This window comes from Mesoplodon bidens (assembly GCF_964165515.1).
Source record: "Mesoplodon bidens genome assembly, chromosome: 18".
Classification (NCBI taxonomy): Eukaryota; Metazoa; Chordata; class Mammalia; order Artiodactyla; family Ziphiidae; genus Mesoplodon; species Mesoplodon bidens.
Window position 1 is genome coordinate 40,321,071 of NC_138175.1, and position 15,042 is coordinate 40,336,112.

A 15,042-nucleotide genomic window follows, 5' to 3' on the forward strand; every position below is an offset into this window, starting at 1 on the left:
ATTAATACTAATTAATTGGTGTGTAACAGATAACTCCTAGATATTATTCTTTCATTTGTTCAACTGCGAATGAGAACGAGTAAAGTCCTCCCCTTAAAACCCACAAAAATTAAATAGCCTCCACCTCAATAATTTAGAAAAACATGTTTTAACTTCCTCCATTTGCCAGCATTTGGGGTACCTTAGCAGCCCCGAGGCTGCGATGCAGCCAGCGAGGCCCAAGCTTTGCCTCCTGACCTGCTGTCATCATAATAGTCCAAGACGCCACCTCCAGCAAATAAAGCCATTTATCTCCTCCCAACAAACTGAAAATATATCAGACAGTCCTTCTTCCCTGTGTGGTTTAGATGAATCCTGGCATTGCTTAACTGCCATATGTTGATTGTTCAGGACTGAGAGACATTCTGGTTTATATACAAAAAGGTTGCAGCAGACATGGCTGATGTTCGGTTCATGGCTTATTAAAACCTCAGGAAAGGGCTTCCCTGGTGGCGCAGTGGTTGGGAGTCTGCCTGCCGATGCAGGGGACACGGGTTCGTGCCCCAGTCCGGGAGGATCCCACATGCCGCGGAGCGGCTGGGCCCGTGAGCCATGGCCGCTGAGCCTGCGCATACGGAGCCTGTGCTCCGCAACGGGAGAGGCCACAACAGTGAGAGGCCCGCGTACCGCTAAAAAAAAGAAAACTCAGGAAGGCACCAGCCCCCTCCCAAGGGGAACTCACAAAATATCATCCTTGTGGAGCTACATCCTGGCCTGGCTGGAGATTCAGAGAAGGCTCGACAGGCCTGGCTCACAGGGAAGAAGAGAAAGGATGCACCCGCTTGCCCACTAGATGGCACCTCTCAATAAGTAACGGGGAGAGGACCCTTCCTCCACACCCTGAGCCCCAATCCTCCCGCACTGCAACACACCCCGGTGTCTACTTCCAAAAAACAGAAAAATAGAAAAGTTCATTCTAGCTAAAAATACACCATCTGCCTGGAAAAATCCCACTCGGCACTGTCGCGTCAACACCCGAAGCAGGTTAATAACCGGCCCAGAGCAGAAGGTTTCTTTGTATAATTACTGGGTCCCCCACCAAGGCTTCCTCCTCAGCTGCCTCCTTTGGCTCCTGCTGCTGGCAATTCCCTGCTGCTTCCTGGCCGCAAGCCGCCGCCACCCCGCCAGCCCTCTGCTCAGGCCAGGGCCCCCTCACTCTCTGCTAGGCCTGGGCCATGGGGGCCCGGGGGCTCTCAGCACCGCCTGGGTAGGTGGCCGCCAGGTGGTCACCCTGGCCTTGTCAACTCCACTCATAATCCAAAGATAAATTACTCAAACCAAGATGTCAGTAATCACCCATTAAATTAATAGACATTTAAGACACTCTCATTCTATTTCTTGGTGAGGATGCGATGAGATGTGCACGCCCAAAACCTGTTGCTGGGAGAGCAAATGATTGATACTGCCCCTCTGGAAAGAATTTTGATCGAATAGAAAAACAGCCTTAAAAAATATTACATACTTTTTTTTTTTTTTTTTTTTTTTTTTAGCGGTACGCGGGCCTCTCACTGTTGTGGCCTCTCCCGTTGCAGAGCACAGGCTCCGGACGCACAGGCTCAGCGGCCATGGCTCACGGGCCCAGCCGCTCCGCGGCACGTGGGATCTTCCCGGACCGGGGCACGAACCCGTGTCCCCTGCATCGGCAGATGGACCCTCAACCACTGTGCCACCAGGGAAGCCCCTGAAAAATATTACATACTTTTTAATCCAGCAATTTCACATTGAGGAATCTATCTTACAGACTATCTATCATAATCGAAAATATGAACAGAATATGCACACAAAAACGTTCACAAAAATGCAGCACTATAATAGTAAAAACCTAGACAGGACACTACAGCAGGTATGTATATATGGTTTAGTGCAGTGGAATATTATAAAGCCATTACACATGTTTACAAGAGATTTCAAAATACATCACAAATGTTATTTAATGTTAACTGGTAAGAGTGTTCAAAAAGGTCTAAACAGTAAAGATGCAAATATGTTAGAAATATTAAAAGGTTTGCACAAAATATGCCAAATTTGTTAACAGTGGTTTTCTAGGTGGTGACACTTCTTTTTTTGGTGGGGGGGGCTGTGCTGGGTCTTAGTTGTGGCACGCGGGATCTTTCGTTGCAGTGCATGGGCTCTTCGTTGTGGCATGCGGGCTTCTCTCTAGTTGTGGTGCATGGGCTTCTCTCTAGTTGTGGCGTGTGGGTTTTCTCTCTTTCTCGTTGTGGCGTGCAGACTCCAGGGTGCGTGGGCTCTCTAGTTGAGCTGCGCGGGCTCAGTGGTTGTGGCACGCGGGCTTAGTTGCCTGGAGGCGTGTGGGATCTTACTTTCCCGACCAGGGATCAAACCCCCGTCTCCTGCATTGGAAGGCGGATTCTTTGCCACTGGACCACCAGGGAAGTCCCATGGGTGGTGATACTTTTAATGGTTCTTATTTCAGTATACTTTTCTGGATTTTTCTGTTTTCAGCAATGAATACTGACAAATAAAAGAAAAGAATACTATTCAATGACTATCTAAAAACAGAGTTAAAGGAATATACAAGAAATTGGTATAGTGGCTGCATCTGGAAAGGGGGCTGGAGCAGGGATCAGTATAGGAGGACGCCTTCCTTTTCCATTTGTATATTCTGATGTCTTCTAAGTTTTGTACCAGGCCTATATTACCTATTCACAAATAAATAAATGGAAGGATTTCAAAGAAGATGCAGAAATACTGAAGCCACAGTTGCTGGGAGTCGAGTGTGAGGGGGGCAAGGAAAGTGCTTTCAGCTCCTGGTGGACATGAGACCCGAGGCCTGGACTCCTCTTGGGCCTAAAGTCCACCGCAAGTCACCCAGGACCTGGCTAGGCCAGTGACTTTATTCTGTAAGGCCTGCTTCCTCTGACCCCAGATTGGTCAGGAGTCAGGCCATCTCCTCCCGAGGGTGGTTTTTCCAAGGGTAAAGGTAGGCAGGACAGGGAAGGGACTCCAGTGGACACTGGTGCAGGACCTCCGAGCTGGGACCACCTGTGTCCCCCTGGGCCTGGCAGAATAGGACCCAACACACGAGTTGAATGGGTGGGGCCCCCCCATAACTACCCAGTCACCTTCTATGAGTCAGGATAATCATCTAAAAGGACCCCACCCTGCCCCCCATCAACCCAAGCAGTGCAAATGTCCAAAGTGGCTTCATCAACCCCAGGAGTGTGGCCTGTAAAGGGCACCTGATGTGTGCTAGATGAGGCCAGATAAAGAGCAGCTTTTCTGGGCTTCCCTGGTGGCCCAGTGGTTAAGAACCTGCCTGCCAGTGCAGGAGACATGGGTTCGATCCCCGGTCCGGGAAGATCCCACATGCCGTGGAGCAACTAAGCCCGTGCGCCACAGCTACTGAGCCTGCGCTCTAGAGCCCGCGAGCCACAATTACTGAAGCCAAGCGAGCCACAACTGCTGAAGCCCGCGTGCCTAGAGCCTGTGCTCCGCAACAAGAGAAGCCACCGCAGTGAGAAGCCCGCGCGCAGCGACGAAGACCCAACACAGCCAAAAATAAATAAATAAATAAATTTCTAAAAAAAGAGAGCAACTTTTCTGAGATAAAAGCTTGATCTTTCCTTAATCACCCTGGGTTCTAATTTGCCCTGAAGTTTTCTTTACACACACAGAGGTGCGGGACACTGACTCTGCTCAGCAGGAGTGCCTTCCTCTGCACCCCAGGGAGGACAGTGCAGCTTCCTTCCAGGTCCCTGGGACCCACGGGACATGCTGTGGCTGCTAGGGAGGCTCGGGGCAGTGTGTGTTCACCGGCAGCACAGGGCGCCACAGCAGCCTGGAAAGTCAGGTCGCAGGCCCTGGAACCCGGAGCTTTCATTAAAATCACAAATCACAATACCTTCTCTTCCCTTGTGCTCCATGTGTACAACTTCAAATGTCAGAGATACTTTACACAAATAGGTGGAGAAAAGGACTGTTCAGAAAACATTTATTGTAGTTTGATGACACTTAGTCAAACTGTGGTTCTGAAAGCAAAGCAAAAACAATATTAGGGGAAATTTAGGGTGAACACATTTCTTAGAGATAGTTTATGATTCTACCACTTCAGAAAGAGCAATAATTTACTGAAAATATTTAATTTAAAAAACAGAACTCAGGAACTACTATGACTTTTCAGATGGGGAAAGCAAGCCCCTGGGAGGGTGAGAGCCCAGTCGGGCAGCTACTGGGGGAGGGGCTGGGTGCCACTGACGTTTGTGGCTTCACTCAGCAGGCCGACTGCCCCCTCCCTGAGGCCACTCAGAAGTCACTGGGTGGGGAAGGGGCATTCAAGAGGTAAACATGATTCCAGCAGGGGACAGCCCCAAGGTCCCAAGGGAGGGCTGGTCCTGCAACGGCTGCCTGGACAGGCATCATCTTCACATGATGAGGTGAGAAGGCTGAACGTGAAGACCTTCTTCCGGCTCCTGTGTGAGTGAGAGTAGATTCAGAAAACTGCCACTACGTAGCAGCAGTCACAGCTTTACTGTTCACCAGCTTCCCAGCTGAAGGGTTGTCAGGGCACACAGGTGCACACGGCCACAAAACACGGCATCTTCTCAAATAATTCCAGAACATGATATAGCACAGACCCAGCCTCTACAGCAGGAGATTTCGCTACAGTTTAGGGTAATATTCTGATGATGTGGGGCTTCCTGCAGCTCCCCAGGCACCTTCCATGAGTCGGGGGAGAATCATCCAAATGGACCCCGCTTCCCGGAGCAGAGGCCTAGTCGTCGTACTGCACTTCCGCCCGGAGCTCCTTGGTGACGTAGTTGGCCAGCATTGCCAGCAGCTGCTGCTGCAGGGCCTCACTGCCCATGACCAGCATGGTCAGCTGCACGGCGTCTGTCCATTCCAGGTGCCTGATGATGGCAGTGGCTTCATTAAAGAGCTTCTGCTGCTCGGCAGGTGGCAGCTCCATTATGATCTGAGGAACTGGCTTAAACTGTCCACTTGTCATCCACGCGCCTAACAAACCCCCGATGGCCCCCCCTAGAAAACAGGAAGGACTCAGTTAGTCGGTCATTTATATTCATAAACGATAGCCACAGGTTCTCGCTGACTTCACATCCACCGTCGTGACGAGTGGGCACATTCATGAGCGGGTCAGAATGGGCTTGGCTTCATGCCTGCTCCGCCAGGAGGGCAGAGGGCAAAGGTTGACACGGTCTTTGGTCGATTTGGCTCAGATAATTGACACCCAAACATGCCCTCCCCTAAGCTCTTGCACTCACAGTGCAACACAAAGCATCTCCCCTCCTGAGAGCTGTGCTAACTAAAATCCTCTTCGTGGGCAGAGGTTTCCATGCTTCTCACAAAAATCTCTCCCATCTCAAAGAACAGGGCTGAGAAGCAAATGCATTTTCAGGGAGAACCATCTCAGCGGTGAGGCTGAGTTTCCTCCACTGGATGGCTCATATGAGCCTTAGCCCTGAACTCTGAAATTTCCAGTGGAACCACGTGGTTATAAAGGACCCAGCAGACAGATGAGGAGGTATTTTCTCTTGAAGCAATGTTTTTCATACAACCCCTCCAAAGTTGTATGATGATAAATAACAAATTTAATGTATTCAACTACTCCTCTTTCTGCTACCCCAAAAGGGCACAAACATTCTTTTTAAATGTCAATTTATTATTATCAAAGTTAAAGCACACTATTTTGGAATTTGAAGACCTTGTATCAATGGAAAGTTCTATTTAACCAGGTCAGGTGCAGTCTGCTACAGGAAGATGTCCTAGAGCAGGGGTCTCAAACTCAAGTGCCTACAGGGACCAGGCAGGTAGCTGAAAGGAGTGAAGTGAGCTGAGTGGGACTGTGGTGACCTGGAGAGATAGGTCGCTGTCTAAAGGAGACAAGGCTACCCTAGGCCAGCCAATTGCTGCCGCATGGAATACCAAGTATGTATCTTTTAAAAGTCTTATGATTTTTAAATATCGGCAATCAGATATTGAAAAGACGCAGCCCAGCTGGACTTGGTGACTTTCTTCAAAAGAGTAGAGTATGGAAAGGGGAAACAGTAACTTTGCAGTGGAGAAACCTGGCGGACATGACCTTAGCCAGGTGATCAAGGTGAGCATCACAAGGGAGGTCCTGTGGGTGTCATGTGTTCCTGAAATGTGTGACAAGAAGGGCACTGCACCTCTATGGTATTCTTTCCAAAGATCCATAACCGCAGTCTACTCGTGAGAAACACATCAGGCAAACCCAAATTGAGAGGAGCTCTCCAAAATACCTGACCAGTACTCCTCAAAAGTATCAAAGTCATAAAAAACAAGACCGGAGAAACCCTCAGAATGGGAGAAAATATTTGCAAATGAAGCAACCGACATGGGATTAATCTCCAAAATATACAAACCGCTCATGCAGCTCAACATCAAAAAAAGAAACAACCCAATTCAAAAACAGGTGGAAGATCTAAATAGACATTTCTCCAAAGAAGATATACAGATGGCTAAAAAGCACATTAAAAGATGCTCAACACCACTAATCATTAGAGAAATGCAAATCAAAACTACAGTGAGGTACCACCTCACACCAGTCAGAATGGCCATCATCAAAAAATCTACAAACAATAATAGCTGGACAGGGTGTAGAGAAAAGGGAACCCTCATGCACTGTTGGTGGGAACATAAACTGGTACAACCACTATGGAGAAGAGTATGGAGGTTCCTTAAAAAACTAAAAATAGAGCTACCATATGATCCAGCAATCCCACTCCTGGACATATATCCGGAGAAAACCATAATTCGAAAAGATACATGCACCCCAATGTTCATTGCAGTACTATTTACAATAGCCAGGACATGAAAGCAACCTAAATGTCCATCGACAGAGGAATGGATAAAGAAGATGTGGTACATATATACAATGGAATATTACTCAGCCATAAAAAAGAATGAAATAATGCCATTTGCAGCAACATGGATGGACCTAGAGATTGTCATACTGAGTAAAGTAAGTCAGACAGAGAAAGACAAATATCATATGATATCACTTATATGTGGAATCTAAAAAAAGGTACAGATGAACTTATCTACAAAACAGAAAGAGTTACAGGTGTAGAAAACAAACTTATGGTTACCAGGGGGTAAGGGGGAGGGATAAACTGCAAGACTGGGATTGACATATACACACTACTATATATAAAACAGAAAACTAATAAGGACCTACTGTATAGCACAGGGAACTCTACTCAATGCTCTGTAATGGCCTATATGGGAAAAGAATCAAAAAAAGAGTGGGATTAAAAAAAACAAGACTGGGGAGACTGAAGAGACATGACGATTAAGTGCAATGTGCTGTCTTGTGCTGGGTCTGGGACAGAAAAAGGTCATGGATGCAGAAACTGATAAAATCCAAATATAGTCTGAAGAATAGTTAATAGTAATGTTAGTGTTGGTTTCTTAGTTTTGACAAGTGTACCTTGGTAATATAGGAACTGAAACTGGGTGAGAGATATATGGGAATTCTCGGCATTATCTCTGCAACTTCTCTGTAAATCTAATATTATTCCAAAATAAAAAGTTTATCTAAAAGAATGCAGCCCAGGCCACAGAGAACCCATTTGCAAGCTGGACTCAGCCAACAGTAAGTAAATCTTGCACCATCTCAGGAAACCAAGTGTGGAGGCACCTGGTAGCACACACCTTCTCTGGGGACCAGCCAGCCTCATGTCCTAGAGGCTGAACACTGCCCTTCGACAGCTTCCCCCCAGTCTGAAAATAAGGAGCATTCTAGGGAGGGAGGGCCAGTCATTTACGAGTTTTACTGAACTTTTCCCCGTGACACCAGTGAAACACTTAAGAGCTGATAAGAGTTGCACTCATCTGCACTAAACCTTTATGAGAACATCAATATTTGATTTAGAGCAGCACTTAATGCAAAAAGTCGCCAGGAAATATCGACCAGAAAATTACCAACTCTTTGGAGAAGAGAAAATTCCTTTGTTTTCTGGGTAAAATGATGCTCCTGCCCATGACCAGGGGCTGCAAGTAGCGAATCCCTGGGGTTCTCTTTGCAGACATCCTGTTCTCTACCAGCTTTTACTCAATCTGAATAAAATATGTCCTCCCAAAATGGCATTTGGGCACAGCAATATGATAAATGATCCCAGCTAGCCTTCCCTGAGCACATTAGATGGGGTGGGACAAAGATATAGGATGTCACTGAGGAAGAAGGCAATGGCCTTGTCTCCTCCCTCACGGGCTACTTTCTGGATGGCAAGAAGCTGAAGTCAAGACTCACTAATTCACAGAGTTTGGAAACGGAAATGCACAGATGGAAGGCCTGGGGCCACCCACAAGCTGATTTTTCTCCCCGGTGTGGGCTCAGCTTAATACAGTGTCCTTGAAGGTCAATCCTGCTACCAGAGGGAAGAAGAGAGCAGGAAGCCTTACTGGTGAGCTGGGACACAGAAACCAACCTCAGCAGAAAAGCAGCCACCTCTCCAGCCTGTATTCACGTGAAGACTGCAAGCCATATAGAAAGGACTTCCACCAGACTGTGAGCTTTCCCAGGCCCTGTATCCCACCACAGGCTGCCTGGCACAGAGGAGGCATTCAGTAAATATTTACTGAGCCCAGTGCTGACCCTGTGTTGCAGGGTCCATCTGAGGCACCTCGAGGGAGGCCTTATCTGGCCCCTCCTCAAGTCAGGCCTGGACAGCAGCCAGCTCTCTGACACCACCCCTAGCCCATGGTTTGGGCCACAGAGGAATTCTTCCTGCTCCTCATCCAAGGGAAGCAACTTCATTCTACCAACAATGAATGATGCGAAAATCAGCCAAAGTTTCGTTTATTGCCAGAAACGGGTTCCCAAATAGAAGCAGGTGGTAAAAGAAGGGGACAGGGATGACCACTCTAGGGGTTAGCTTATTGCTTTTCCTGCGTTGGACTGCTTGCTTTCAGAATGGGGAAGCGCTCTGGGAACGAGCTTATGTAAAGTGGCTCTACAGCATCAGCCCCGCCTGGCAAATCTCAGCTTCCTCTCTGGATGTGTAATGGTGATGGGGGGAGGGAGACTGTCCAAGGGACCCAGGACACCCTGAAATCTTCAGACTCTAGGACACATCCCTGGGGGGAAAGGTGTCCTCCAGGTCTGCATGACACAGATGCCATTTGAGAGGGCCCTGCACTTCTGAGACATTCACACAGGAGCTCGTGTTTTCAACAGGACGACTTACGCACCCAAAGATCATTTCACAGAAGCAACCTCAACTCAACAAACTTCTCACACAGGACAGAGGCTTTTATGAGGTCTCTGTGGTTTCAAAGGTCTTTTTTTCCCAACAACTGCACTGTCCCTGTGAGGCACTTGCACTTACCAACGGCTAGTCCTGGTGGGCCGCCCACCAAACCACCAACAAAAGCCACGGCCCCTGTGACCAGGGCGCCCTTCCCGGAGTGCCTGACGGCCGCCTTCATTTTCCTCTCCTCAGAGACGGAGCACAGCAGCCTCATGATGTCCTTCACCGCGACGGGCATCGCAACAGACCTTGAAGGAAGCATTCCAAAGGAGAGTTTTAATGAGTGAAGTGTATTTCTACCCAAATGTTACTCTTCCAAAAGTTTTAAGGAAGGTTCCTCATTTTTGGTACAGAACAGTACCTCTGCTGTATGCACGATGACAGTACCCCCCAGTTATGTGCCAAGTCCTTTGCCAAAGAGAAAGCAGGGCAGCTTTCAGTTAAGAAGCAGACGGAATCAGCAGAGTGGATGAAAGGTCTTCTCTGCCCTCTGATTAACTTCTGATTTACAACCGGTTAAGGAGCAACGCTGGCCACGTGTTCCACCAGTTCATCACGAGTGACTCAAGTCTGAGCTCTCTTGCGTCAGGGCCTTTCAGCTGGCTCAGGCAATCCCCAAGCACAAACCTTGGCCGAGTGCACAAAGTCCCAGCCCCTGGTCGTCTCCTGTGTGACAGGGCATCTCAGCCCACGCCAAGCCAGAGAAGGGGAAAGCACAGGACTCTGCAACCACACAGCCTTCACCCACTGGATGACCCTGAGCAGAATGGCAGATTCCTCACCTGTAAGATGGAGATAAACCACCTACAGGCTGGATTCTTGCAAGGTGTAAGTAGAATGGAAGCAAAGTGCCTGGAGCGAGTCTGGAACACTGCAGACTCTCAGACATGATGGCTCTAAATGAACGTTTGGTTCCTAACATACACCACTGGCTTCTATAAGCAACCACTCATAGAGTCAATCCAGTTCTACTCATGAGACATCAAAGGCAAGGACAGGATGATGTAGTAAGATGAAACAACCAGAGAATAAAAGAAATCAAAGAATTCCAGGGGTTTGCATATGGATGGACAGATGACAGATGGATGGATGTACTTTGGAACAATGACCTTTAGAACAATTCTCTGGGGTCAGGAAACTGTTTGCCACACTAGCAGGAAAAGGACAGGCAGGGGCAAGGGTGAGGGCAGGGCAGGCTCCGCCCCAAGGTTGGTGGGAATGGAGAGCTTTGGCACTGATGGGCCACCTGGCAGGATAGGAAGTGAAATCAAAGCAGCAATGAGCAGGTGATTCTCCTTCCAGCTTCGGCTAGACCCAAGGCTCAGTGGGCACTTTCCTTTCTCACCAACACTCCCCTTTTCATTTAAGGCTGAGACATGCAAACATTCACTAAAGGAACTCGACTGTGGAAGTTTGGAGCAGACCCTATTACTTGATATCTTTTGGATATATGAGTTGTTTTTTTTTTTTTAAACCCAAGGATAATCCAGAATTAGTCTCTAATGTAAAATGATCCTCCCAATCCCGAGAGAGAATTCTGAGCCCTTAGAACAAATCTGTGGATCTCCTGTATCACCAGTCAGAACGTCTTTGTAGTCCCAGGAGAGGTAAGAGGGATCCTGTGCCCCAGCCCCTGTAAATTTCCCCTCTTTTCCTTTTATATTCGTGACATCAGTGATTCTCCACCAGTGCATAGGAGTCACTGAAGATCTTGTTAAACACGGCCTCTATGGGCAGGGAGAGATTCTGTATTTACAAGCACCCCCAGGTGATCTTCTGCCCTCACTCTGGACAGCAAGAGTCTATGAGAGCATGACTCAAGATGTCTGACGTCTGTTACTCAGTCCTTGAGTTCAGAAATGCAAAGAGGCATCCCCCAGATGTGTCTGTTCACCAGGGGTGTGAGAGGCAGTGGAGGGGCAGTCCTGCAGGGTTGCCCAAGGGACTAGAGGAGAATTCAAGTGTGTTTGTCTTTGCTCTGGCTCCCAAGTGTCCTGGATCTGCTAAAATGCCTGCTAGCTTCCAGGCCCCTCTGCTCACCAGCAGTGACCACGTGTAGACAGAGCACATGCCCCCTCCTCCTCCCTGCAAGAGAGCCCCCTTCCACCCTTCCAGAGGTCAAGAATTTTCCAGGCACAAATGTCAAGATAACATTATAGCATTAATAACAGCGAAGGAACTGCACTCAGAAATGGGGGGAGAGGGGAGAGAGGGTAACCTGATTTACCCAATAGCCATGGTCCTGTAAAGCAATGCAAACAAAATGTTTAATTTCAAGTACATATTAAGATAACCAAAGGAATTAATTTCATGGTAAAACCTTTCAAAAAGCTAAAAATCCTCCTGTAAAATATCTAGTCACCTTCTAGCTTAGCTCTGGTTTATATCCAGCTTTTTATCTGTCACTTATGCTGAAAAAAGGGAGATGAAGCACAGGTCCCTCGAAGGTCCCTCGAAGGCCCCTCTGGAGGCTGCCATGAGCCTCCCATTCCCAGAGGCATGAAGACCTTGAGCCTTGCCATGCTTGATCTACAAGTCTGGCTTCTAGGCCAGCGTACTCTGCCCAGATGCCACTCCTAAAACAGGTTTTCTGCAGAATTACGGATCTGTACTCTTGAAACAGTTTCTTCACAGCAAGAAAAGGTATGTAAAAGAGGAAGGAAATAGATATATAGCCACTTCACCCTCTACTGTCTATTTAAAAAAAAACCACAAAACAAAAAACCAGATTCCAACCTGCTCTGAATGACTTTAGGTCGAAACCCACAGGGGCTAATGGGGCATCACTGTGCAAACGCCACTTCCAACCTCCACTTAGCCCAGTTGGGCCAGCACAAGGCACAAGCCCAGAGCTCTGTAGGACTGGAGAGCCAGCAGGTGTCATGGTGTGTGGGAGGGGAGGAAAGAAGTGGCCTGATTCCAGCTGGGTTCAATGGTTCCACACCATGGGTAGAGAGGTGGCATTGTGGCTGCCTCCATCCAAGGGAATGCTGGTTTAATTTCCTTGTAAGAATCATTTTAGAAGTTAGAGCATCAATAGACTCTTGTTGTGGAAGAAAGATTTGCAGCCCCATCTCCTGAGCCCTTGCTAAAAAGCTCAGCCTCCCAACTTCTCCAGGGCTTCCAGATTGAGGAAGGAAGCCAGTCCTGCTTCTCCTTCTCCCACTCCAGCTGCCTTTGTCTGTAAGCAGTAGAGAAGTGGGTGAGGAGGGAGGAGACAGGAGCACTCTGATGGGGACAGTCCTCAGTGGGGTGGGAGTGTGCCTCCCCCCATATCACACCTATTTCAGAATCAGATTTGTCCACGAAACAGGCTCCGGTCACAGGAAGCCCACCTGCCAGCCACAGGGAAGGCAAATGCCAACGTGAAGCCCTGGTTTCGTGTAAGCACCCAGGCTGGTCTGCCGATTACAGCAGGGATCTGGGGGAGAGGGAGGTGAGCCCGTCCCTGGGACTATAGCCTGGCTTTCTGAGGTGGACCAGATTGTGAGAGATGAAGAGAGGAAGGCTGCAGAGCTAACACAGACCTCCATGCACACAGCTCTTTTTAAAAATTAGAAAAGCAGGGCCTCTTAAGAATCAGAGCAATGTTGCTCACCTGCAATCATCAGTACTTTCTACTTTGCTGGTGACATTTACAAAGCTCCAGTGTGCCCACTGGCTCCTATAAACCGTGTCTTTCCACCTCTCTATGCTCCAGGGCAAAGATTGGATCCCATCAGCAAACATTGTCAGATTAGCCCACAGACTTTTCAAAAACGAATTAGTTGCCAGAATTTTAAAATCAAGAGATTTCACATACAACTCAGACTTCTGATTTCTCCTGAAAAATCAAAAGCACAAGCCACACTGGGGCCACCATCTGCAGCAACGCAGGCCAGAGTGGAGCAGGACCCTAGCAGAGCACACCTTACCTACCTACCTGGCCCATGAGCTGGTCGCTTCACACCCTCTCTAAATATTCCTATTTCTTTTGTTTGTTTGTTTTAAAGGCTAAAGAAGCTACCAGTCCCCACAAAGCTAATCTCCCCCAGCCCCTAAATCAGTAACATCCCTTCCTGATCATCTCTAAACTAGCGTCCAGATTCTCTTCCCAGAGGGCAAGGCCAACGGTGCTCCGCCCTGCGGATGTAACACCAGACACACGCACCGCGGTTCCTGTGGGAAGTGACACGCGCGGGCACACGCACACACAGGAGTTCCTGCGGGAGGTGACACGCACACACAGCCCTCCGTGTACCCCGATTCTCCATATGGAAAATGAATGCACGAAGAGCGTGCGCCCCGCACGGGAGGGCCAGGCCCGCGGCCAGCTGGCACGGCAGCCGCTCCGGGCGCCCCTCCCCCTCCCGGCTCCAGCAGCTCGGAACCCTTTACCTGCGGAGGCGGCGCCGTGAGGTCACAGGCCGGCAGGCGCTGGGACACCAGGCCGCCCCTCCTGGCGCGCAGGCCCCACCCTCCCGCCTTCCGGCTCTTCAGCGCTGGGCCTTCCGGGGCGCCACCCACCTGGTCGCGCAGCCGCCGCCGCCGCCTCCGCCTCCTCCTCCGCAGCCGCGCTCCCGGCCCAGGCCCGGCTCCGGGGGCGGCCCTTCCGGATGCTGCACCTGGAGTGGGGTCGCTGGGGCCCCGAGGCCGCGCGCACCCCTGCCTTCCACCTCACCCACACCCGTTTTAGGTCGGGGTTCCCTTGGACCTTGCTCAAGCCCGGGGTCCTCCTGGGAGACCCTTTCTCTCTTTGGCCCTTCGCTCAGGACCTAGGGACCCCTCCCTTCCCCCATTTCCGGCGCGGGTGAGAGCACGGCAGCCTTGGCAAGTAAAGGCGCTGAATTAACATTCGGTGAATATTCGGGGCAGAGTCAAACATCAGCTGGCCGCAGTGCGGGTACCGGCGGCATCTGGGTCTGGGGTTTGAAAAGGCCTAGCGCCACCTCTGCTCCTGGGGTTCCAAGGGAAGAGGAGGTGCAGTTTCGGGGCAAAGCTGAGGTTGGGGAGCCTCTTGGGAGGGTGCAGAGGCTGAGGGTGGTGGGTAACAGAAGGGCCAGGGACTACTTTAGGGGGCATATGGAGAAGGCTTCCCCCCATCTCCTCCGAGCCCCCCAGACAAGATCTGGCCTGGAACCATCTCAAATCTGAAAAAGACTTCTGGGGACTTTCCGTGCACCGTCTCAATCCTGACAGCAATCTAGGCATGGTTGCCGTTGCCATATTAGACAGGAGAAGGGAGGCAGCAAGGCGCAGAGACATTGATCTATCCAAGGCCACCAGGACAGGGAGTGTCAGGGTCCAGACTCCATCTTGGGTCCACCTGCCTCAAAGCCCCTGCTTGTAACCAGCACTCTGCCTTGCTTTCCCGGGTGCTGTGGGCATCCAGAGGGTGAGCCTCTTTCACACTACCAGAACAATTTTGTTACTTTTCTTTTTTCTTTTAATGGGTAAGTACTTTGGGTATGTTTGTTTGTGAACTATAGATATATGGATACATATCTCACTTTACTGAGGTATGACTGACATACAAAAAGCTATACGTATTCAATGTATACAAAACCTGATGAGTTTAGGGATGAGTTTATACCCATGAAACCATCACCACCATCAAGGCCATAAATACAGACATCGCCTCTGGACGTTTCGTCCAGCCCCCTTTATTATTATGATTTGTGTTTGGGGATGTGGTAAGAATACTTAACATAAGATCTACCCTCTTAGCAAACTTTAGTGTACAGTACGGTATTGTTAGCTATAGATACTATTA

The 15,042-nt window shown here is 49.3% G+C and overlaps 1 protein-coding gene across 3 annotated transcripts; it reads right to left on the bottom strand.

Annotated features, from left to right (window-relative positions):
* Positions 1 to 4,034: 4,034 nt before the first annotated feature.
* Positions 4,035 to 13,750, bottom strand: LOC308606187 (protein C19orf12 homolog; the record flags this gene model as incomplete). 3 transcript variants are annotated; one of them, XM_081216796.1, is made up of 3 exons in its annotated part: positions 4,035 to 5,037; positions 9,369 to 9,538; positions 13,668 to 13,750. In XM_081216796.1, 2 exons carry the CDS (start codon positions 9,526 to 9,528, stop codon positions 4,772 to 4,774), a joined length of 426 nt encoding a protein of 141 aa, XP_081072922.1. In that variant the 3' UTR covers positions 4,035 to 4,771. The 3 variants fall into 3 exon arrangements, with proteins under 3 accessions (XP_081072922.1, XP_081072923.1, XP_081072921.1); XM_081216797.1 differs by having other exon boundaries at positions 13,672 to 13,747; XM_081216795.1 differs by lacking the exon at positions 13,668 to 13,750 and having other exon boundaries at positions 9,369 to 9,552.
* Positions 13,751 to 15,042: the final 1,292 nt, after the last annotated feature.